The sequence below is a fragment of the Microchirus variegatus genome, assembly GCF_963457635.1.
Source record: "Microchirus variegatus genome assembly, chromosome: 2".
NCBI lineage: Eukaryota > Metazoa > Chordata > Actinopteri > Pleuronectiformes > Soleidae > Microchirus > Microchirus variegatus.
In genome coordinates this window covers 31,847,393-31,872,310 of record NC_139803.1, presented here as the reverse complement: position 1 = coordinate 31,872,310, position 24,918 = coordinate 31,847,393, and the positions used below count along the sequence as shown (strand labels likewise).

Sequence of the window (24,918 nt, the reverse complement as noted above, 5' to 3'; positions counted from 1 at the left end):
AGCTCTCATTTTCTTTTTTTTCTTTGCCCTGGATGTAAGAAACAACCAAAAACAAAGAGAGAGAACATGTCAACAATGCCATTTTTCATCTGTACCGACATAAATTCCACTGCAGTGACATCGCGGCAATGAATGCAGTTTTACTTCACTGGACTGGGGAGACTCTGTTATCCATCCCATCTCTAATCAATGGTCATGCTGTAGCAGCCGTAGTAAACAAAGAGAGCTCAATCTCTCACTGGGCGAGACTCAAATTACTGTTCCGTTGGGTTTTTTGTGCATCTCTCGGGTTTGATTGATCGTGTCTGGAAAAGGTTTGCGTTGCTTAACGGCAACCGACATTGGCAATGCAACACGAGAGGAGGATTTGTGAAGCATGTTTTCGGAGTCTCTGTGCTTGTAAAGTGAGGCCCATGTATTTTTTCTACAGTTGTTGAGCTTTAAATTGGTATCACATGTAAGAAATTAAATTAAATTAAGCCATAGAAAGACCAGAATGTGACATCAGAGATTAAGGAAAGATGTTGAGTTTGAGAAAAAAACTGCTCTTCAAAGATTGTATGGTATTTTGTCAAATAATCAAACTCCAGTGCATGAGAGTCAGTGAAAATAATGCAGGGTTGACATTCCATTTGGTGATATATCGCCATTTCATAAATGAACACACTCTAAAATAACAGTCCCTGCCAGTTTCATTTGCTGTGCGTCCCTACTTGATGTCACCTTCGCAGTGAAGCTGCTCAAATGAATGAGGGCGGAGTTTACAGTGGGATAACGGTGGAGAAAGCTAACATTAAGAGATGCCACGCATCTTGTTAACTGTTCCTGTTAGCTCAACACTAGGGGTGTGAATATCACAGGGTACCTCCTGATACTCGATCCATGGGCCGAGAAACGATGATTCTGTGACAATCACGAAATCGCGAGACAATCATATAGCGATAGTGATTTGACGGTGTAAGCAAACAGGACGTCAGCAGCGTCGGTATTTTACTTTTATTTAGGTTTTCTTTTATCTCAAAATTTATCTAATTCACTGCTAACTTGATGACCCACTTATCTAATCTGATACGCAACAACCCAGAACCAAACTCCTCCCTCCCTCCTCCTCCTCCATCTTACCACAACGCTCATTATCTGCAACTCCTTCAGGACAAAGTCCACCTTCTTCTGCGTGGTGAGCGACGCCAGGACGGCGTTGTTGCTCCGGCACCCGAGCTTGGCGTTGTCGTACGAGTCCTTCGCTGTGATGAACTTCAGACACGAGTTGCCCACCAGGTGCCAGCTTTCACCGCACACATTTTCTAAAATGGAGATGAAGTAAAAGTTCTTATAAAAGACAGTGAAGTTTGGTTAAAAAAAAAAAAAAAAACTGTGTTGATCCACCTGTTACGATCAATCTGAGGAAGAGCAACATATTATTTCACAAGAAAGGTGAAAACAACAACTTTCTTTGGCTCCATTTCCTTTAATCATCTTTAAAACCTTTAGATCTTTTCACCTCTTGGGGACGTGTGAGGTGAATCACTGCCCAACAGACACATTATAACAGTAATTTACAAGATAATGAGAGAATATAATGTTCTTTTTCAATCTGTGTGTTTGCATCAAGGGGGAAATTAAATTTAAAGGATAATCTGGATGTTCAATGATATCATTTTTTTTTCAACCTAATAGCATCTTTTTGGTCATCAGGGTAATCAGAGAAATATTAGCTGCTGCTTTTATTTTGGTGTTTTATTTGTAATTGTGAGCAATCAAGTTGATGCTTATGCTAGTTTTTGACCAAAATAAGTTATAATGTGTGGTGCAACTTGTTCCCGTTGTGCCATTTTGCTTTAAATTCAAAAGATGAATTTCCACAATTTTACCCGGCAGTGAGATGCACTCCTGGTTGCGAGAATCCCACTGACAGTTCTGGTCCACGGCGCAGCTCTTGCAGCTGGTTTTCTTGTTGCACACGTACGACGGGTTGTCTCGGGGGCAAATGTCACCTTCTGCTATCGCCCCCTGGGAAAAGAAGGCAAGAAATGACGACGCTTGGACTCTTAATAAAGTACCAGATAACACAAATAATGCAGATAATGCTTTTTTTTAGGATTTAATCAAAAAACAAATTCTTACCGAAGCAGACGTGCAGTTGCTTCCCAGAGAAACACACTGAGCCGAACACCACTGACAGCCGTTGGTGTTGGAGGTGCAGCTGAAACAGTCCGTGTACTGGTCACACCTCTCGTTGTCGGCATCTGCAACATGACGACAATTGTTTACTTTCGACAAATCATATCATATTCTGAATGAAATGGAGACGAAATGGCACTTTAGGGAGAATTTATTGGAGCAAGAGTAAATTAATTTCCTTCCGATAAGAGGATAATAGTTTGTTTGATTACGGCATTTATCATTAACTATTTTAGGCTTCTTAAATGCACGTTTTTTACACTTTTCCTCAATTTTCTCAGGAAACAGAAAAAAAACTAGGTGATTAATTGATAATAAAAATACTGGACAGGTAAATGGAAGAAGAAAATGAAGGTTAGTTGCAGCTTTTCAAGAGTCTGCTTGGTATTACAGGGTAATTTTAACTTTCTCAGTCTTATATTATCTGTTTTGACAGATTAACGACCAGAACAGTCCTGAAATTGTTAGAGATTTACCTGATACTTCAATATTGAAAGTTCATGTAATAATCATTTCATATTGCACAGGTTTTTCATTTTTATGTTCAGTAAATATTCACCTTTCTCTGCTCTAGCTGCTCTAGTTTCCTGGAACCTTTGTTTGTTTTGCTCTCGTCCAACACCTTCTATGTGTATTAACGACCAGAAATGTCTTCTAAATTGTTAGATTTTTACATGATTCTGATTATGTGGAACTAACATAAGACTTATTAATATTGAAAGTTAATGTGCCATTTCATTTAAAGCTCAAAAATGAAAGTGTCAGGACAGATTTCTGTTTGTCAGGTTCCTTGACAACAGTGTGTGGAATACTGTTTCTTCCAGATCAGTCAACAATGTCCTGAACATTCTGAGGGAAACTGAGGTGAGGTTTGCAGCAGCAGCAGCTCAGAGCCTCCCTGGTATTAAATCTCCCTCAAACTTATTCCGCGGCACAGATTCCATCTGCCAGCGCTTATGTCCACGCGCGGCATTGAAAAATGAGAGGGGGCGCCGCAATGAAGAAAGTGAGGATTTTCCTTGTGACAAATGGCAAAACAGCAAAATGGAAGAGAATTCTCAGTAGGGGGAGAAAAAAAAAGAAGAGAGCTGACTTGAAGTGTCCTTGATGATTACCTCCTCATGTCCTCTGTGACACACATGCACACAAAAGGGCAGCAGGACTTGGACATCAACAAGAAACAATGTTACATGTCGTGACATGTCTTCATAGGAAACATCAATACACCAGGGACACTCAAGTATAGATGGGGCGATATCTGTGTGTGTGTGTGTGTGTCCTTGACACTGACACACCTCTACAAGGACACATATATTTGGTATATCAAGAAGAACAGGGGTGGTAAGAACTTCTGAATACACTGAAATATTGTGATGTTTCATGGTGTCTGAAACAATTACCCCATTAAACGATTATTAATCGATGACTAAAATCATTTAATTAATAAAATTTGCTTCTTAAATGTGAATATTTTCTTGTGTCTTTGACTAATTATTCAATCTGAATAATTTCAGTTTGTGGTCTGAGGACATCGTCATTCAAGATTACTCGTTTAATCATGGAAATAATTGACAGATTAATCAATTATGAAAAAAAAAGTTAGTCCCAGCCGTTTTTTTTATTAACGAGGTGAATTTTCGTGAAGAGGTATAACCTTGCTCGGCCTGTTTACACCACTGTAAACAGGCCTACTATATAGGTATAAAACGTTTGAGAACTCCTGCTATAGAAGAAGAATGATTCCAAAGAATATATCACAATATTTTGAATCCTATGCAGCATATCACAAGCTTTTTGTCAAGACAAGAAGAAGAATGTTCAAATAATTGTGTTGAAGGTGGAAAGAAAGGAACTTTTTTCTGTAGAATCTTGCACCTGGCAAATACACAAGCAAACTCGCTCTAAAAACAAATTAAAATGAGTTCTGCAAAGACCCTGAGAGAATCTTAAAATGTCACCTACATGATCTGGTGTTGCAGGAGGCAGGGATCTGCTGCGCTTCTGCTGCGTTGCTCTCCCAGGGCAGGCAGGTTTCCAGCGAGCTGTTCCACGCGCAGTGAATCCCCAGCCAGGCCTGGCTGCAGGACGCCGCGGTGGAGAAGGCCGCGCAGCTGGGTGACGTGTACATGAGGACGTCGCTGAGCAGGAGGCTGTTGAAGCCGCCGAACACGTACATCACACTGAGAAGAGGGAGAAGAGTTTCAGGCCTTATCCAAAAAGGAACTCCTGACTTTTAAGGGTTCCATTTTTGTCATTTCTCATATACATTGATATATTATACAAACATAAGGTGTAGGTAAATGTTTGCCTTCACTTAAAGCACAAATATAGTGTATAGTGCGTCCTCTGACCTTTAATTTGCACTCAAGTACTCAAGTGAATGTTTTGTCCCAAAAAAAACACAAAAAAAATGGTTTAAATGCACATTTTAAGTGAAATAGAAATCCTGGTCCTTTCGTAGTGAGTTTATGGCATTTGTCTACATATCACAAAGACTACACTAATAATAATCTATCTCTTATCACCTTGAAGTACTATCGTGAAAACAAAGACACGCCCCTTCCTTTATTTGCAAATTCTGGCAAGAGTGGTTAGAGAACACGTGCTTCACCAGAGAGACATTAGGGAAGATGAAAGTCCCAAAAATGTAATTAAAAAAAAAAAAATAAATAAAAAATTCTTGAGATATGGTTAAAAACAGAGGGACGCAAACAACAACACCTGCAGCCACTCGTTGTCGCCTGGAGGCATGAAAAGACGAGAGTCAACCTGCACACCGCACACGTCTGCTGAATCCACACTTCCTGTGTGGATGATGGAAGCGACAGACGACCCTGCTGTGACAGTGTATTTATGACTCTCTCTCTCTCTGTGAGTGTGTGAGTGTGTTTGGATGCCAAGTCTAGTGCATATTTAAACATCTCTTGCCACAGGCCTCTGTTCAGCTGCTGGGATTAGTTTGTGTGAACATGTGCTGCTGCTGCTGGTGATGATGATGGTGATGATGGTGGTGGTGGTGGTGGTGTTGGCGGTGGTGGAAGTAGGAAGGACAGCTAATTCGCTCAACACTGATCAAAAACCCCTTGAATCGTGAACAAAGGTCAGACTTCAAGCTGTTCACTCATGAACTTCCTGCTGATTCCACTGATCAGGAGAAGGAGGAGGACGTGGGAGTCTTGAATGAATGAATGAATGAATGAATGAATGAATGAATGAATGAATGAATGAATTAATTATTTGTTTATTTCGGGCATGACAGTTAATCAACAATCTGCACACATCCACATTTAAATTCATACACATGACCGAAAGGGAAAAGCAGGAGAAGCAAAGCTTATCTAATCCCGCCCCCATTACCACAGAGTAGTTTTTTTCTTCTTCTCTTTTCTTCTTCTTCTTTTCTTAATTTTAGACAGTATTGACGTAACGAGCAGCAGTATCATAAGGCTGCAGTACATCTCAAGACAGTCAATAGTCCACATGCACGTCCGTACATGTGTTTTTATGGAACCGTCACGAGCGATCACAGGCTCGACTTGTTGCCATGGTGTAACAACGTCACAAGATGGACCAAACAACAGAATTCCTTTCAATGGTGCGAATATTAACTGCGCAATGCTGATGATCCTACTCCATTTTATCTCTATAGCGTCTACAGATCTCAGATGAACATGCAAGTTCTTTCTTTCTTTAAAATGTCTGCGCATACAAACTTTACTTATACGTTAATAATAGTAATAATATTATTATTAATAATAAATAAATAAATAATAATGATAATAATAATAACATCAACACCACCACAAATGGCTGCAGCAGTATCCTGTGTACAGTCTCCTGTACCATGATGTCCTTTTAGAACCAAAAACATCTCACCACAAAACCGTTTCTCCGAGTAGGCACGTCCTCTTTTGTGACTTTTATAAAATGCTACTTTCAGATCGCACCAATTTTTTGTTTACAGCCTTTTACATCTTCTGCTCTAACATAACTTACGCACTGCACAAATTGATATTCCTATTTCTCTTTTTGATAACAGCATTAGTAGTTATCAAAATCAAATTTTATGTTTCTATAATGGTTAAATACACCAGTATGTATAAACTCTTTCACCTAAATTGCGTTTTTAAGGCTAAAATGTTATTATTTCTTGATTAAGATATAAGCTATAAAATAGTCATATTATAGTTATTTACTCGTACCACTTTTTTTTACAGCCTTTTATATCTTCTGCTCTTACATAACTTACACGCTGCACACATTTATATTTCTCTTTCTTTCTGTCAATAACTGCAGTACAAGTAGGAACAGAAGAACAAGATTAAAACTTCACCTGCTTATACAACGCTTAATAATTGTATTAGACCACCGCTTAAAGCTACAGCTACCATAAATTATTATTAGTAGTTTCTTCAATGGTTAAATAAAATATTAATTATGTTTTTAATGCTAAAATATTATTATTTCTTGATTAAGATGCTATATTATAGTTATTTATTCACATTCCTTAACAGAAATATGTGTTTTAGTGGTTGTTATGTTGAAAAAAAGAAGGACCATTGGCCCCCCGGAAACCCTGGGTTAATGGGTCCGAATCATGTTATGTTTAAATGGACGCCAAATCTGTAATCTGGATCCAATCTGGATGAAATTTAGTCTGATGATAATCATATTATTATTTCTTGATTAAGATGTCATATTAGTTATTTACTCATATTCCTGAACAGAAACATTTGTTTTTGTGGTTGTTATTATCAAATATGGCCCTCGTTAAAAATATTTGGACACCCCTGGGTTCACGGGACTGAATCATGTTTAAATGGACACCAAATCTGTAATCTGGATTCAATCTGAAGGGTCTGATCTTGCATACACACACCAAATTGGTTTGGACCGAGATAGGATTTTTATAGTTTTGTCCATTTTAAGTGACAGGGATTTCTCGTGAAAATGTGATCATTTTTCTGTGACGTAGATCGAAAACATTATCATCTCCTTTCCTTATGCAGTTAAGTGATTACCTGTCACTGAAGACTGCCGAGTGCCCGAAGCGGTTGACGTCACTGTAGAGGTCGGGTCGAGGCAGCACCGTCCACTCGTCACACGCTGGAATGGAAATATAAAAAAAAAAAAAAAGGAGAAGACAGAGAGGTCAATGCGCTGACCTGCTGCCCCCACATATTCAATCATACGTGTCGTCTTCAGCAGTCGACATGACTGCGAGACCTTTAACAACTCATACCCTGGAGTCCATCAACAACTCAAGTCTGAGGGGAAAAAAAACGTGTATATATATAAAAATAAATAAATAAATAAAAATGTCCTTGACTAAGGCAGCGAGAGGAGCCTGACAGATCCACGAGTGACGATCCTGGCTGAGATAAATGCAGTCTGATGTGTGTGTGCTTTTTACTTATTTTCCCTAATTAGGGATGTACCCTTTTTTTGTTAAACTTTATTCAATGATACAATGGGTGTTTTAAAACGAGTGAGAGGGAGATTAGCAGCTATTCTTGTATCCACATGGGATTCTCCCGAATGCCACCTTTTTTGACCTCCGCCAGGAGGTATATGTTTTCGCCTGAGTTTGTTTGTTTGTCTGTCTGTCTGTTAGCAACATAACTCGAAAATTCACGGACGAATTTGGATGAAATTTAGAAAATGTCCGCAATGGGACAAGATCCGTACACACTGCGCTCTGGCAGGGTGTATTTTGTAGGCACTGAGCTGCCTTGGCTGAGGTCTGCGCTCTCCGAGTGCTTTTCTAGTTTGTATTGCATTTTATTTTCCATTACTTATATAGTTTACCTGCTTGTTTTTAGTTTTTTAATTTAATTTTATAGCTGAATGTCATTTTACAAACATCTCATTTCTATGCTGTTTAACGTTTTATGTAAAGCACTTTGAATGACCTTGTTGTTGAAAGGTGCTACACAAATAAACTTGCCTTGCCATCAAGTAGAAAATGAATTCAGTAGTTGTTGGTCTTAACCACACAGAAACAGAACTTACGTCGTTTTTGTAATGTAATTTTTAATGTAATTCACTCATTATTTCTGACAAGATCCTTCAGTTAGCATCAAAACTCAAAAAATATCCAGTGCACCAGCTGTGAAAAATCATTTTGACGATGAGGAAAATAAGACTTACAATAACACACGGTGGACTAACTAAGGTGATTAAGCAGCATAAAGAAGAAAGGTCTGTTTTTTGTTATTTTAATATCTAATATTTCTCAATATATGATACTTTTCCTGGTGTTTTTAATTCATTCTTTCATCTCAAGTCCCGCTTGTTGTCTCGTCTAATCAGTGTTCTTCAGCTGAGTCTCGACCTCCAAATCAAATCAACTCTTCAAAGCTTTTCCCCCTCTAAAAAGACAGTATGTATGTATGTTAATAATTCCTCTTAGGTTTCATTTAAATAAAGAAGAAGAACAACAACAAGAAGAGGAGAACAAGAGTGTGAAAGTCAAAGCGTTCAGGAGCAGAGCAGAATGACTGCAGTACATCACCTACACTTCCTTCAGTGCAGTGCAAGTCATCATGTTCTCCCACAGGAGGAGGAGGAGGAGGAGGAGGAGGAGGCAGTGACGTCTTGCAGCAGGAGATGCACATTCACAGGCAGACACTGCCCTCTGCTGTCACAGACCGGGTACTGCGCGCGGTGCAAAGCAGGGATTTACGACACCACCACCTTTAAATTCCACGCTCTAATCGACTCGTTAAGGAGGAGCAACTAGTCCTGCAGGTGCGGTCAATGTCGACCCCTAATTAACAGATGATCACAGAGCTGCTGCTGCTGCTGACGGTCGCCCAGCTGTTCCCACTATTACTTAAACACTTAAACCACTCCTTTTAGGTGTAAAGCAGTCAGATATGCATATCTAAGTCTTACTGATCCAGGAAGAAAAGAATCTATAAAGAAAATAATCACTTCTTTCGTTATATATCATGGTATTTTTGGTCGAAAGCCAAGTTCTCTAGTACTAGTGTAAAGTATTATTATCCATATGTTGTGATAAAAATCATGGTATTTAACTCGGTGTGGGTCAAAATATCAATTTGGTGACATATCGCCGTCCCTCGTGCAATACAATCATCGATACACCAGGGCAAATATCCATATTTTAAATGAACAAATTAAGGAGCAAAACGTAATGCTCGAAACTGCTGAGTCATGCTGAACACGAATGTAAAATGCAGCTGCGTTATTTTCATACTTTTCTTCTTCCGATTTCGGTGATTGTGACAAGTATCTTGAGAACGCACAGTTTTACATGCTAGTATCTGCTGTGGCTTAATTCCACGGCGTCTCGATTGAGGCAAAACTGAGTCGAGTGAGGGGGAAAAAGCGGGGACAGAAAAGAAGAATAAACGGCAGAATTAGCATTCTCCACGTGAGATGACTTTGTCCCTGAAGCCTCCGCTGTGAATCCTGCTTTCCTCGACTTGACTTTGCTTTCATCGCTCCCGTGTTTACCTGCACTGGGAAAATCCTCCAGGAGAAGTCGTCAAGCGCGAGCTGCAGCTCCGCGGGGAAATTCTCCCAAAACTAAAATCCCGTCTTCTCTCTATCTTTCAATAGAATAATATACAAGTCAAGGAAAAGTTATATTATATTCCTGTCTGACTTTAATTCTAGCACTTGTGCGTGTTAGAAGTTTTTAAAAGAGTTTCTGATTGGTCTCTGGTGGGTTTCCTCCCGAGGAAAGAGCTTTTAAGGATTTTGCAATTAAATCTGAAAGACGACAGCAGCCCCTTTTTTCTCATGTGTGGATATTTAGACATTTCAAATATACCGTGTATACTTAAAAATCACAGTAATTCAGGCTTAAAGCATTACAGAGCGGGTACTAAAGATGTAAAAGAGACATTTTACATAATTAAATGTACAGTTCATCAACTCAAATAAAAGTTTAGTTCATATTTATTAACTCTTGTTGGGCTGCAACAGCTGATAACCGTCTTAATAACCCTACTGTACCATGGTGCTTTATTTTGAGTTGTAATGGAAGTGAAAGGATCCCTAAATTGCGTGATGTGTTCACTGTCCTGTCGCAAAATCATAAACTCCAGTTTCAAACACAAACACGAGGTCAATCACACAGCAGTGTCAACATATCGCTTATTTTTACACGTTAGCCGACCTGTTTTCAATACAGCAATGAAATCCTCTTTGAATTTACTCTGTTTTACTTAACAGTGTAGCGTAAATTCAGCATTAGAAGTGACTAACTGAAATAATATATTTAGAAAGAACGAAGATAGGATGCATATTTTTTAAGGAGAAAATAATTAATTTAATGCGATCATAACAAGTCATTAAGGACATATGTAGCTATTTATGTTTTTCTCCATTTCCGATTATCACGATAATAGAAATTCGCGATGAGGGATTAAGGGTGGGAATCTTAAGATTCGATTACAATTTGATTCGAAGACGATTGTCAATGCATCTTGTATTGATGTCTCACTGTGTGATCGCTCACCACTTAGTTATCTGACGCTATTTTTAACAACGAGAAATCAAACTAAATGAAGTATGTGTAAACAGGAAAGTTACAACTGTGACATAAAGAAGTAACATCTTGAATCACACATTCACTTATTTTTCCCCCAGCCCTATGAGCGATAATATCGGATATTGTCACACAGTGTAGTTTAAAGCAGCTCTGAGTAAAAACATACCAAAAAAAACTGTCCATTTACCATTTACTTTAGAGCAGACAGAGACTCTACGCTGCTGTAAAAACACAGCAGTCCACATCATTAGCTGCTGTTTGTGGTTTTACCACTTGTGTACACGGAGCCGCAGCGTTTGACCTTCTGTTGCCTCAGCGGAGCGGCTCAATATCCAAACAACAAAACACTGCGGCTGCACTGACGAGATCCCGAGAGCGAGCCCACGTCAAAGTATGAATGTAAAGCAGCTCCGGGGCAGGATGAAGAAGAAGAAATAAAAAACAACAACTGCTGCAAGCTCAGCAGAAGTGAGGCGAGGGAGGGAGGCGGACTGTGTGTGTGGGGGTTTGTAGAATATGTGAGTGTGTGTAACTGACCCAGACTGTAGACCAGGAAGTCGGAGGAGAAGCACTTGGCGCCGTGGCTCATGGAAGTGTCATTGTGCGTGTTTCCTCCAAACACCAGCATCGCCCCGCTCACGATCACCGCCGTGTGGAGGTAGCGGAAGAAGCCGCTGTCTCTCAGGATCGTCCTGCACAAACCACAGCCGTGTTTCTTTCAACACAGAGCACATTGGGGGACACTGGGACAAAACAGAAAAAAAAAGTCCTCACCATTTCCTCTTGTCCACATCAAGCTTGTACAAGTCTCCGGCCAGGCCGTACTTGGTGGCGCTGAAGGCCTTGTAGCCGCCGTGGATGTAGATGGCTCTGGTGCCCGGGTCGAAAACGCTGCTGTGACCGTAGCCGCCCTGCACCAGGGCGCCGTCTGTGGACACCATGCTCCATGTGTTCTGGGCTGAAGATCAGGGGTCACACAAATATTTTTTACTCAGCAACAGAGAAGTGATAACAGCACATGAAACAAAGACGCAACACAATTACCTGACATTAAAGAGGCTGCAAGTGTTTCAGATAGGGCTGCAACTTATTATCTATTGTGGTGGGGGGGTGGGTGTCACCAGAGACACCACAACATGATATTATCACGATTTACTCACAATATGTCATGATACGATATTAACACGCTATTAGATATGATATTACCATGATATTTAGTCACGATACGATATTCAGTCACAATATGATATTATTATGATATTTAGTCACAATACGATATTATCACATTATTTAGACACAATATATATTATCATGATACGATATTATCACAATATTTAAGTCTCGATATGATATTCTCACAATGTTTAAGTCTCCATACGATATTCTCACGATATTTAAGTCACAATACGATATTATCACAATATTCAAATCTCTAAACAATATTATCACGATATTTAAGTCTCGATACAAAATAATCATTAAGTCACAATACGATATAATCCTGATATTTATGTCTCTATACACTATCATATATATCAGATGTGATATTATCACGATTATGATGAGTCATGATTGCGAAATCCGATATTGTAATATACTCACACAACAGCTCCCGTGAGAGTGAGCACTTGGCACCATTTCGTAGACTGAAAGGTTTTTTTTAGTTTTTTTTTATGCTAATCCATGCATTTCTGTTTATGACAAAACTAAATATTTATATTTGTAAACAACACAGTTCCTTTAAATTATCCTGAATTTCTTGTACTTTTCAGTGGTATTCGACCTGGGGGGAACTCAAACCAGCAACCCTCCAGTTACAGTATAAGCCCAGTTCCCTTTCCACTTAGCCACGGCCTGAATAAATATAGAGAAGACCTTCTGAAAATGCAGATCAAATAACTAAAAAAAAAAACAAATGGCGATCACTCAGGTGACCATAATAACCAAATCAATCATGTCCATTTGTGAGCAAATAGGAGATAAACTCTGGTCTTTCAGCCACTGTGACAGTTTAATTCATCCCATTCTCTCCCAGATAAAGTGACATTAAGGAGACAATGAGGCCTTAAAATGAAAGCTGGTTTTACTGAGTTCTGTGCATGATCCGGGTACACAAGTTAATTTGCTTCATTTTAGAGGCTAGTGTTAATTTCCTTTTGTTGTAAAGTGATTTATTAAGCGCTCGCACCGAGAACAGAGGTTATTATATGGAGCATGGAAGCAGCGCAAGTTAGCAGGAATTAAATAAATTAAAATTAAATAAAATTTAAATAAAAGCAGGAATAAGGAAAGGAGAAAAGGAAAATGTTTGGTGTTTTCCAAAGACACATCTGATGTGACCTTCAACACACAGACACAGAACTGCTTTTCTGCTTTTTTTTTTTCAAAAGGTTTTCTGTCAACACTGCATAATTTCCAAGAAAAGCCTTTAAAGTGTTTCCCTAAAGATCAAGCAGCGTTGCTCAAATGTCCCACAGCAAATAAACAAACCCTGAAATATGGAGAGAACACATCTCACCAATGTTGTACTCCTGGACGTAGCTGATGTAACCGTACAGAGGACAGTGTCCGAACAGGGACAGCATGACAGCACTGCCGCCCTCCTGGAGAGGAGGCACAATGTGGGCCGAGTGTCCCACCACCGCGTACTGCTGCTCTTTGGCCCGCGGACTCAGGAGGACCCAGGTCTGGTTCTGGATGTAGAACACCCAGAGCTGGCTGGACACGTTCCCCGTGGAGTCGATCTTCCCTCCGTACATGTAGATCTTTCCCTGGAAGAGACAAAGCAAGCGAGCGCAGCAAGTTTCAGTTTGGATTTTGCAGATTTTAACAGAGTAAATATAAGTTTGAACATATTATTTCCATACACGCAACTTTTTTTTGCAATATTTGTCATATGTCCTGTCATCAGATGACGTTTTCCTTCATAAAACCGCAAAATAAATCTACCAAGCTTCCTCTTTGGGCATAAAACTCTTTACTTTGACAACAATTATTTGTTATTTCCAGCAGAAACTCGTTGAATTAACACTCTCTATTAATTAAAAATGAAGTGAAAGAGTACCTCGTACAGCAACTACAGAAACTGAAGGTTTTTGTTACCTTACCCGCAGCCAAACCAAGATACTTCTTTGTAAATAAGCCAGAAATAGATCTACTTGAATGAATTGGAGCAATATTTGTTGTATCTTTTAGACTTTTTTTTCCAGATATTTAATACGAGATAACAGGAAAAAAAAGCCATCTAACAGGTTATACTGGCCTCTTCACACAAGCTTCCAGTTTGTTTAAAAAAGTATTTTAATGTCTTAAAGGGCACATTTCGGTCCAAGGCCTTGATATATATCCAAGGACTTTTTATCCTTTTACAGCTGAGAATTTGGGGAAATAAGTCAAACACTTCCTTTAAATAATAACGTTAAACCTGAATTTTATTTAGTTTTTTGGACTGGAATAAATGCACTTTTATTCTTATTATTATGGTTATAATTGGAATTCAGTTACTTAGTCTTTTTTTGTTGTTGTTATTTTAATCAATAGCTAAATTTCAGGTGGTTTTCTTCATAATTACAAATCAATGCTGAAGTTCACATCCTGAACCTCGGCATTGATTTGTTCAACTTCAGTTTTAATTGTTGTTGTGAAAGCAGATTCATTTTCTGAACTGCATTTCTTCCTCAGACTTTCTCTGCTCAATGATTGAAGTGTTTCTTAACCCTCGGATGTCAAATAAAACAGTTTTATCTCATTTATACTTTGATAGTTTATTAATTATGAGGCAGAAATGTTGTCATTACATCAGCCTTTTTTTTGTGTTAATCAGTCGGGAGATTTGTCTGAGACTTGAATCAGCTCCATGAGTTATTTATCGAAACAGATTTCGATTCCGGATACATTTTGAGAGCTCGCATTAACATACAAGACACGTTCATACGCGATCTGCCATTCAGTTTGAGCTTCTGCAAACACTGTGGCTCAAACTCTGTTGTCCCAGAGCACAGAGCAGAGCAAATACACTGTCTTCTCCTCCTACTTCTCCTTCTGTCCAATTTATTATTCCGTCAGCAGATCCTCAGCCTGAGAAGAAACTGCTTTGACACTTTAACTGCAGTAAATTAAATCCAGAGATTTTGATTTCAGTTCCAGACAACAAGCACTGAAAACATAAATAACAAGGCGGGGATGTTTTATTAAGTGTCTGCATCTGCTCGGGATGTAATTCGGTTGTCATCTGGCTGTGTTGTTTTTGAAGTCATATTGAAACAGAAGATTCAGAGAGAACGTTGCGTACCTCGTGAAGAGCCAGCGAGTGGCCGTAACGTGGCGTGACGGTGTTGACGGAGTGGTCAAGGGTCAGCCACCTCCTGCTGCTCAGGTTGTACCTGCAGAAACGGAAAAAGGATCGTCAGGTTCTGAGATTTTTGGTCGGATTTATCCCAAAAACAGCCAACATAAACCCAGGAAGGATCGATTTGTTTCATATGTATGCGGACAAAACAGAGCAGTATCACTGGAAACTGACAGAGGGCAGTGTGACTAATAATTAAAGTGAGTTGACCAAAAGAAAAAGAGGAAGTAAGTTTAACAACAAGTTAGCCTGTTGTCATGGATGTTTTCTTCAGTTTCAGTGACTATCAAGTTTGCACTGCCCTCTAGTGGGCATTTAGCATGTCAAAATAAAGGATGCAGGCAAGTTATATGGCCAGTGACGTTCACAATCATCCGTCGTATAATTTAAGGCAGCATAACCAAGCAAACTTATAAGTGTTAAGGAGCAATTCTCTCATTTAAATATGTAAGGATAGCAAATAAGAAGTGAGGTAAAGTGTTTTAAAGTCTCTTATCATGATGAACCTTGGAGCAGACTTTGGGCTGCCAGGAAACCATAAACCAAAACCAATGAGTCAAAAGGAATAAGGGTGATCTTCCTGGGTGGAGTTCAGGGTGAGGAACATCAGTCTATCCTGTAATTTCATGGTTTTTGATTACATCCTTCACTCTGGGCCAAACAGAGAGCCGACTCCCGCTTTTTATTAACCCTCAACGGTCAGGAATGGTGCAATAGCTGTTCACTGAGGCACAGCCAGTTATGACCTCAGCACTTTATATACCAGGTAAAAATCTACTGTGCTCACACGGTGAGTGGACTCACGCTTTGACCATCTGATAGTCGGAGGTGTTGAAGACGTAGCCCCCGACGACCCACATGATGTCCTCGTCCACGACGGCCTTGTGTGAAGCTCTGGCCAGCCCGGGCTCGGCGTACTCCTCCCTGCCCCAGAAGGAGGAATTGGCAGGCGCTGGAATGGAGCAGTCTGGACCTGAGGAATGATGGAAACAATAAAGTATAAAGAATAATCTGCAGGAAAATAAATCACAGAAGTTAAGTCAAGCTACAGTTGAAGCTCGACTGCACCAGTTAATCGGAAGACTGTCACACGAGCGCGAGTGGGGAACTGATTCGTTGTCTTTCAAATGATCAGCCTATTACATCACACATAGCTAACTGTTAGCATTTGTCTTAATGCCGTTCACCAACCGAAATATTTTATTATTTAAGATACGTAAGAGCATGAATTCAGTCTCCTCATTAGTGTAAAACTGCTCCGGAATAGGTTTCTCCATGTTTTTCATCGCTGTCGTCTTGGCTTCTTTTATCATTTCCCGGTCAAAATACACACAGAATAGTAATTATCTCCAAAACCATCTCATCTATGTGGGTTAGTCCCACTTTGGGATGTGTTAGCATTTATTTTATAAGTATTTTTTTCCAACACTATTTAAACGTATGAATGACTAAAAGTTGGAAGACTATTTGTCGCTGTAGAACTTGAGCGAAACCTAAAGCATACTGCGCGTTCCACTGACATTGTCGTTGGGGATTCAGAAACTGCAAGTTGGCTGTGTTCAAGCTAATGGAACCACAGATCTGGCTAGCCGAAGACAAAATTGCAATTAACTGTAAAAGTTGATGTAAGTGGCAGCCAATCCGAACTCCTATGTCAAGGTTTTTTGAGGTTTCTCCAAATTTCCAAGTTCCAAGAAAATCCAGTTCTCGGAAAATCCGACTTCTGACTACGGAACGCACGGGTAAACCATAAGACGTGATGCATGCTGATGAAGTAAAGAAGGGAAGCGGTTACTCTTTCTTCTTTTTTGTATAATTACTCGAGCTGCACGGGTTGCTTGTTTGTTATCAAGCCTGAAGATTTTACCCGATTATAACGGCCACAAAATAATAAAATAGATGAGAAACAGAGCATCAAGGCAGCGGTAAACAGTAAGGAAATAAGATCATTTAGTATAGCGCAGAGAACTGTTTCACCATTCAGGGGATCGTTGAACCAGATTTCCTTGAGGTAAAATCAGAAACAAACTTTCGAGCTTGTAAAAAGTCCCCGCACTAATTAGAGGATTAAACTTTCACAGGCATCATTAGTTTACATTAATGTCCTGCTGTCGAGCAGCGTGAATTAAAAAGAGAAAAAAAAGAGAAAGAAACTGCAGCCATCTGCTCTCTACCGAAGAAACTGTGAACAAAACCTGATTTATCATTTTCTAAATTATAAAAGTGAGGCGTGAAAGAAGGAGCAGAGCGTTTAAAGGTGGAGGATAAAGTTATCGAGAAGGTAAAATTAAGACAGACAAAGTGAAATAAAACTAGCTATTTGGCTTTTCCTGTCACTGGACAAGAACAATAACGGCAGCACAAAGCGGAAATCACTACTGAATGCCAGGAATAGAAAGAATAAACACTTCCCCTGTTGATCATATGAATTACAGTGGGTTCTGATAAACTTTGTGGTCGCTTTGTTGATTTAAGTCCTTCGCAAACCCTGATGAAAGTCACAGATAAAAAAACCTGTTATCACTCGCTCCATAACAGGATGTCCACCAGTGGGAGTGGGTTTCTTCTAGATCTTAATCAAAAAAAACAATGCAGAGGTGACCATGTGACAGGAAAGCAGAGAGAGAGCGTTCCCCCAGTGGCTAATATCCTTCAATTGGACTCCAGTTTTGGTCAACAAACAACAATTTACCTCATAAATAACAAGAAACAACACGTTTGAAAGTTGTGAAACGGAGTTGCTGTAGATTACGACTTCATTTGGATCACGGTCGGCACAGAGAGTGAGAGAGAGAGCACTTCAACCTCTGCTAAAACACCATGACAGTGTAATAAAGACTAAGAGGAATTGGCTGCTCGTCTGTTCCTCGACTCCCTTGGCCTGTATTAGTTTGTGAGCACACAACAACACTGCTGATATTACTGCAGTTAAATGAAGCCGCCATCTCTCTTCTGCTTGTGCACAGAAGAGCTGCTTAAACGAATAATAACGAATAGAGTGCTCAGGGCCATATGGTGTCTGATTAAAAGACAAAAAAACAACAACAATAATAATAATAATAGATGTCCATGACTTTACTAAAACAATTAGATCCAGTAAATAGTTGATTTTAAAAGTTTTCTGAATTTTTAGCTTGTTAAATGTGAATATTTTCTGGTGTCTTTGCTCCATGTTACAAAGAAATCATTAAGAACGGACACATTTTGGTTTGTGAAAACACCGCAAACAACACTTTGATGGACCAAACAACGAGAAACTAACAGATGGATGAATTCATTATGAAAATAATACTTCAGAGACAGTGGAGGAGGTTTTTAAACTCAGCTGAGTCACCAGCAAACAGACGACATGTTTACAGATAACTGAATCAGATTAGAAACTCTTCAGTACCCTGAAACTGCTTCTTTATTTAATAGCACATATGATTTCTGCTGCTGTCAAAAGCCTCCTCGGGAACCAGGTCATGAGGCAAACACTCTCCTTCTTTCTCTCAATTATGTTTTTATATCCAAATACATGAGGCATCTTTGCCAAATTAAAATATCAAAACACTCGGGGCAAGGTGGAGGCATAATGATCTGCTGTGGTGACCCCTGGAGGGAGAAACCGAAAGAGGAAGAAGAACTTAATTCATTGTTGGAGCCAAAGTCAAAGATCACCAAAAGCAGTTTCTGACGTTAATGAAAGAACCACAGTTGTTCAACAAAAAAAAATAGGAAGGAGGGCAGAGCTGCGTTTCCACAAATATCCTGTATTCATCATTTTTTTGGCTGCTGAACTCATGATTAGCCAGTGCTGGGAGCAGAGCCACAGCTTCATTCAGAGCAGAGAATGCACAAGGAGAAATCTCATTTTTGTCACTGAGGAGGATTTGGCGCCAACCCTGACACCGTGGTAACGAGACAATGACACATGCCCACCTTGCCATCCGGCCTTGCAAACGCAGGTCTTGTTCTGGCAGCGGCCTCGGTCAGGGGAGCCACAGTCGGCCAGGCAGTATGGGACGTCGCAGGCCTCTCCTTTCCAGTTGTCGTCGCACTCACAGTACACCGGAGCGCCGGAGGTGCCGCCGCGACACTCGCCGTGGCCCGAGCAGTTGTTGGAGCACGTGTTCATCCTGAAGGTGGAGGAAAGAGACGGACACAGTCAGAGAGACAAAAGGTGACGAGATAGCAACTTTAATGGATGTATTTTGGTTTGTATTTGGCTGCAACAATCACTAAATTCATAGTAATAGTAATAGAATAGTTTTTCTGATTTTTTAGCTTCGTAAATGTAAATATTTCCTGGTTTATTTGCTCCAAAAAAAAACAAAGAAATCATTAAAACTGAATCATTTTGTGGACACAACAAGACATCATCCCCAGGTTTTACATTTTATGGACCAATTAGTTACTAAAAATAAGAAAATATTCGATAAGTTAATAGATTATGAGAACAATCATTAGTTGCCGCCCTACAAGCAACTCACAAACCCAAAAGTCAACATTAACCATAAACTTTACCCCTAACCCCGACTCCCAACCATTTCCAACCTTTTTTTGTCTTTACTAGCGCCATGTTGTTGCTGTGCTCCAGCCTGGCCTCCGTCAGTTTTGTCATCACTTTCTGTTTGCAGCATAAGGGACGACACTGGATGACACGAGGTCTTAATCTTATCTTAATCAGCATAGTGTGAAATTGCTTGCTCTATATTTCAGATTTACACTGTTCAGCTTTAAGTATAAAATCATAGCGGGTGTGTTTCGATTTGCGAATATCTTTGCTTTCACCTGCATGTTCCTTCATTACTGTTGGAAAAGCAGTCTAGCAGTGCAATGACCTCACTGACACTGAGTCGCTGGCATCAGACATTCTTCGAGAGGCGAGTTTGAATAAAATATCTGGAAATCCTTTCAGTGACTGACTTACATCTGCTTTTATTGTAGAGGAGTGCCACAGCTGTTTGCAGCCTTATAGCTGAAATATGCAGCATTCACCCTTCAGACAGCTGAACGGATTATTATTGGCAGCGTCCTCCCGGATCAGTTGGACGCCTTGAGCACCTGCTGCAAACACTCGTCACTTTTCTCTCGGAGGGCCGAGACGGCGCTGCAGCCGAGGTAACTGGCAAACATGGAGTCGCTGAGGGCGCCGACGAGCAGATGGAAAACACACCCTGACTGAAGTAAAACAGCCGCCGCCGCTGCTCCTCTCAATCTCTTTTATGGAGCCATTTCTCTTTGACATTACATCAACGTCAAGACATGTCTTCGGATGTCCTCTCCTGAGGTACACACGCGTCAGCGTTCGAGTCTGAGTCTCTAAAGACGAGTCCAGTGTTTCCCAATCCTGGTCCTCCGGGAGTCCCTGCCCTGCATGTTTTACACTCGATTCAAAAGGCCTGATAATGAATCATTTATTTGAATCAGGTGTGTTGTAGCAGGACCAGGATTCGGAAACACCGGACGAGTCCAAGTAAAGTTAAGTCTGTAGCCTTTTGGAGATTTGGGTTACAGACAATCTTCGGAATTTGTAGCTCACATATGATCCACATGGTAGGAGAACGTCCAATTCAAAAAAGCCAAAAGGTTAAGAATGACCTGGATCTTCTCACTTGGACACTGTCTGGAGATCTGACCAGGGAGCTGGCAGGAGCATGTCCACAGAGAACTATGTCGATATTTGCGTCCTCACATTAAAACCCCATCTGGACGATGTTGTTTATTTGACCTTCATTGAAGCAGCAAGTCCCTTGAAATTAAAATTACCTTTTTTCATGGGAGATGTGGCCCAGATAGCTCCTCAAAAGAAGACACACATTTATAACATTAACAGAATTAGACAAAAAAGCAGGTCATGAAGGTCGACTGTGGATTAAGGCCTGAAATTCAATCGAATTCAATCGAATTCAATACTACTTTTAAAATCTATGGCTTTCGTAACAGTTCAGGCAAGAACCTTCCTTTACAGTGATAGCGAAGAAGAACTACTGTATATCCTTTTATGACATGGTTGGTAAGGGGGAGGTGAGTGGCTCCAATCTTCAGTTTTCACCACTATTTAACACACAAACACATTTCTTCTATGCTATTCTACTGCTATTTAGGATGTTGCAACACTTTGGCACAATGAGGCAAATTAAAAACTCAATAAAAATAATAAAAAAAACTAAATTGCGTTTGATTAAGAGAGCAGTTTTCACCACAGAGTCAAAGTCCCGACCCCGAACATGGCGCTAATCAATCCTCAAGATGAGTTTTCAGTTCCCCAAACAGCTGACCTGTGTTTTCGATCAATCAACTCTGAGCATATTCACTTCATTCAGAGCTTGAGTGCGTGTCTGGTGGAAGGGCACAAAAAAACTCATTATCAATGGAGCACAGATCGTGGGATTCACCATGGCAACTGGTAAATAACAGAGCAAGGCTTCCATTTTGATTCCACTAGAGCTGGAAGCATAACATTTATAGCAAATCAGAGAGAGTGGAGTTGGAGGGGTTCACAGTCCACCAAGCTGGACCACATCATTATTATTATTATTATTATCATTATTATTATTATTGTACTGTACACAGCAGACTCATTTCAATAATGGATAATTAAGTGATGAGATCCTGCTCTGTTTTCAGACTGATTCTTTTAAAAATATGTATTCAGCCGGATGGGGACAAAGTGCTGCAGACGGCAGAGTGAAAGAATGAAAATATGGGTCAAAGTGATAAGACAGTGTATGGTTGAGTGTTTATTTTATCATTTATAAAAACTGAATAAAGGGGAGGGTTAATCAAGCAAAAACAAGCCTTGAAAAGAGAGTTTTTGTCTTCGTCCTGCAGACAAACATGTTTGGACAGGAGACAGATGACACACAGGCAGGGTCCTCATTCATTCCTTTCATGTTCCTGATGGTTTGATGCGTGTTGCCGCCTCCACCTTTTTGTTATTCTAAAACACACCAAAGACTGGTTGGGGGGGGGGCAGCCTACGAGGGCACTCTGCTTTCATCAGACTCTCCATTTCTCGGCCCAACTTCAATCCCATCGCTATGGCGACGGTGCCAAAATAGCAGTCGTCCAGGGTTTCCTTTTGCAGATGTTGCAGGAGGCTATTATTTTTACTTACTATGCCAGTTTTAAAGCAGCTTTGAGAGAATCTTGTCATTTATTTATATGCGCATCCACAAACACACTGCACCTATGAATGTAGCTAGAAAACACACACACATAATCAATAAATGACTTGAAAATAATCATTGATTTCAGCCCTATTTATTTTCATAATCCGTTAGCCTGTGGATGATTATAGATTTTCGGAAGATTATTTCAATGTTTTTCTCGAAAAAGTGTTAAAAAAATGTTTTGTCCACAAACCAAACTTAAAGAATCCAGAAAATATTCACATTTAAGAAGATGAAATATCAGAAAACTTGTCTTTAATAGTTAAAAAACAACACACAAACCAATGTATCTATTATCAAAAAGGTTGATGCTAGGTAAGCAAAAAACAATACATACGGCAGACTCTTCAAAGATTGATATGATAGACCAATCCATAAGCTTACTGCAACTCATTCAAATCACATAGAGCATCAATGCCTCAGATCACCTTTATCCTGACGGATAAACACACTTGGTTTAAGATTAACTGAACCAAAAATCACTGAATCAGTCAATTTCTTGGCTTTTTCAGACTCGGTGAGGTATATTGATAATTTTTGATCTGGGCGAACGAAAATCTACACAAACATATAGAACTTAAATGACTTGAATATTCATCTAGTCATCAACTAGATCAACTAGAATCTTCCAGTGATGACACTCTCTGACCTATCAGTGGCCTGCAGTCTGTTGACGTCACATTTGGAACCTCGCCAGAGCAGGTACATAAAAAGCACCAGGTACCAGGTACTATCCTTAATGGAACTATGTTGTTGAAAAGCACAATTCGAGTTCAAGACGCTCAAATATAGAAGCCTGAGGCGACACAACAAGGAAACTGTCTTCAAATGGACTTCTGCTGGAGCTACAAAAAAACGCTTCTTGACTTCTTGTTCTTGTTTTTAAAACAAAAATGGTCGTCGTGTCTCAGCCGTGCGAATCGCTCACTCACCTGTAGGAGATGTTGAAGCCAGTCAGGTTGTAGGCGGCGTCGCTGAAGAAGTGCAGCAGAGCGTATCCGGACTGAGACACCACCTCGGGAACCGTCTCGTTCCCGTAAAGCTCAGGAACAATCAGACCGCTGCAATAACAAACGGCGGCAAACATTAGAAGGTCATTATGTGGAGTCGTATTAGAGCGCCGCTTTGCTCGTGTAGCAAATCAACAGTTCAATTATGTTTGTATATTAAAAAGGTCACAGAGCTTCTCCTGCCTGTCTGCTGAATCTTTACCAGCGTTTTATTCAAATTTTGTGAACAACACATGTATAAATTGGAGGTGGGATGAATTCATCAAACAAAAGATTCCGTAAAAATGGTTTGTAAAAAACAGTAAAAATGTACCTGAACGCAGCGAGGAGAGGAGCGTAGATGGAGTCGCCGTCGTACACGTAGAGATGATCCCAGCTGCACTCGGTGGCAAAGTGGTTGAATCTTAATCTGAGAATGGTGTTGGGCCTAGAAAACACACACACATAATCAAAAAATGGCTGAGTATAATATAAAATGTTTTAAAAAATGTCTTAACGCATTTAATGGGGCCATATTATACCCTATTTCTCCAAGTTAAACTAGTTCCCTGGTGTCCTAATGAACATGTCTGTGACATGCTTTGGTCAAAATACCATAAGGATGAAGCACCACAGCAGTTCAATCACCCTGTCACAGCCCTTTTCTGAACGCTCGGTTCAGTAGTATCTCTTTAGGTCCACCTTAAAGGTCCAAAAAAAAAGTAAAATGAAACTTAAGGGACAGGAAATGACATCAGCCACAGAGGTTACTGGGAGCTAACAGCAGTTAGCATTTGGAAAAGTGATCATTTGCAGGTTCTAGCAGGCACATTGCTGTCATATATAACATGTATCCAGTGGACAGATAAATCCTCCGAGGCTGGAAGTTTGTGTAGAACTCTGTGCTGCACTGTGGAGCCAAGAATAGAACTGTTCGTGGACTTCGTGTTTTATCTCATGTACTTAGACTGAGGAGGACCACAAAAACATGAGTGAGTCATCTTTTTTCACACTTTGCCGTCTGATAGGACCTCCAGAGTTCTAAATATAATGATTTAAATGATTAAAAAGTTGATTTTGCATAATATGTCCCCTTTAAGAAGCTAACATATTAGAAAACATGTTAAAAAACAACAGCACACAAACCGATTTATCAATTAGGAAGAAAGATGATGCCAGTTTAGCAAATAATAATAAAAAAAACATACTCTTTTCTTTTTACGCAAGTATTATGTCTTTTCTGACCTCAAGCGTAAACAGGTTGTTAAAAGTCTTAAAGGTCAGTTGAACTTTAACGACATGAGCTAAATAATAATTAATAATTAACCAACCGATTATGGAAGAATCATTCACCGCCAGACTGTACAACTTAAAGTGACTTTAATATATACTATATAAATACTGTATTTGTCACACTTGTTATGGTTGCAACAAAATTAATCTGTGAAATGTGACACATTTTTATTTATTTCCATATACAGTAGGCGACATTTGCTTCTCCACTGTGCAACATGAAAAGAAAAAACTGCCTGAGATGGAGAGTTTTTACAGTTATGGCCGTCAGATATTGAGGCATAAAATGCCCGGCTTAGTTAATCAGTTTTTGATTTAAGACGTTCACAAGATTCTTTAAATGTCAAGGCTCTAAATTTGGTTTAATGTCACAAAATGCAAATCACTGGAAATGAGGAGGGGAAGAAGAAGAAGGTCCATTTAGCG

General features: G+C 39.8%; 1 protein-coding gene across 2 annotated transcripts in view; it reads right to left on the bottom strand.

The window, feature by feature from the left end:
- The window catches only part of atrn (attractin), a gene marked incomplete at both ends in the record, with an annotated part of 118,626 nt that overhangs the window by 81,960 nt on the left and 11,748 nt on the right, over nucleotides 1-24,918 (bottom strand). Inside the window, 13 exons of one of the 2 annotated variants that reach the window (XM_083910059.1) lie at nucleotides 1,123-1,304; nucleotides 1,872-2,010; nucleotides 2,125-2,246; nucleotides 4,144-4,361; nucleotides 7,203-7,287; nucleotides 11,243-11,397; nucleotides 11,480-11,663; nucleotides 13,224-13,476; nucleotides 14,997-15,087; nucleotides 15,858-16,026; nucleotides 18,975-19,171; nucleotides 23,143-23,271; nucleotides 23,534-23,647. In XM_083910059.1, the coding sequence (XP_083766185.1) occupies nucleotides 1,123-1,304; nucleotides 1,872-2,010; nucleotides 2,125-2,246; nucleotides 4,144-4,361; nucleotides 7,203-7,287; nucleotides 11,243-11,397; nucleotides 11,480-11,663; nucleotides 13,224-13,476; nucleotides 14,997-15,087; nucleotides 15,858-16,026; nucleotides 18,975-19,171; nucleotides 23,143-23,271; nucleotides 23,534-23,647 (2,038 nt within the window). The remainder of the gene's footprint in view (nucleotides 1-1,122; nucleotides 1,305-1,871; nucleotides 2,011-2,124; nucleotides 2,247-4,143; nucleotides 4,362-7,202; nucleotides 7,288-11,242; nucleotides 11,398-11,479; nucleotides 11,664-13,223; nucleotides 13,477-14,996; nucleotides 15,088-15,857; nucleotides 16,027-18,974; nucleotides 19,172-23,142; nucleotides 23,272-23,533; nucleotides 23,648-24,918) is intronic. The other variant, XM_083910060.1, reaches the window with a different exon arrangement.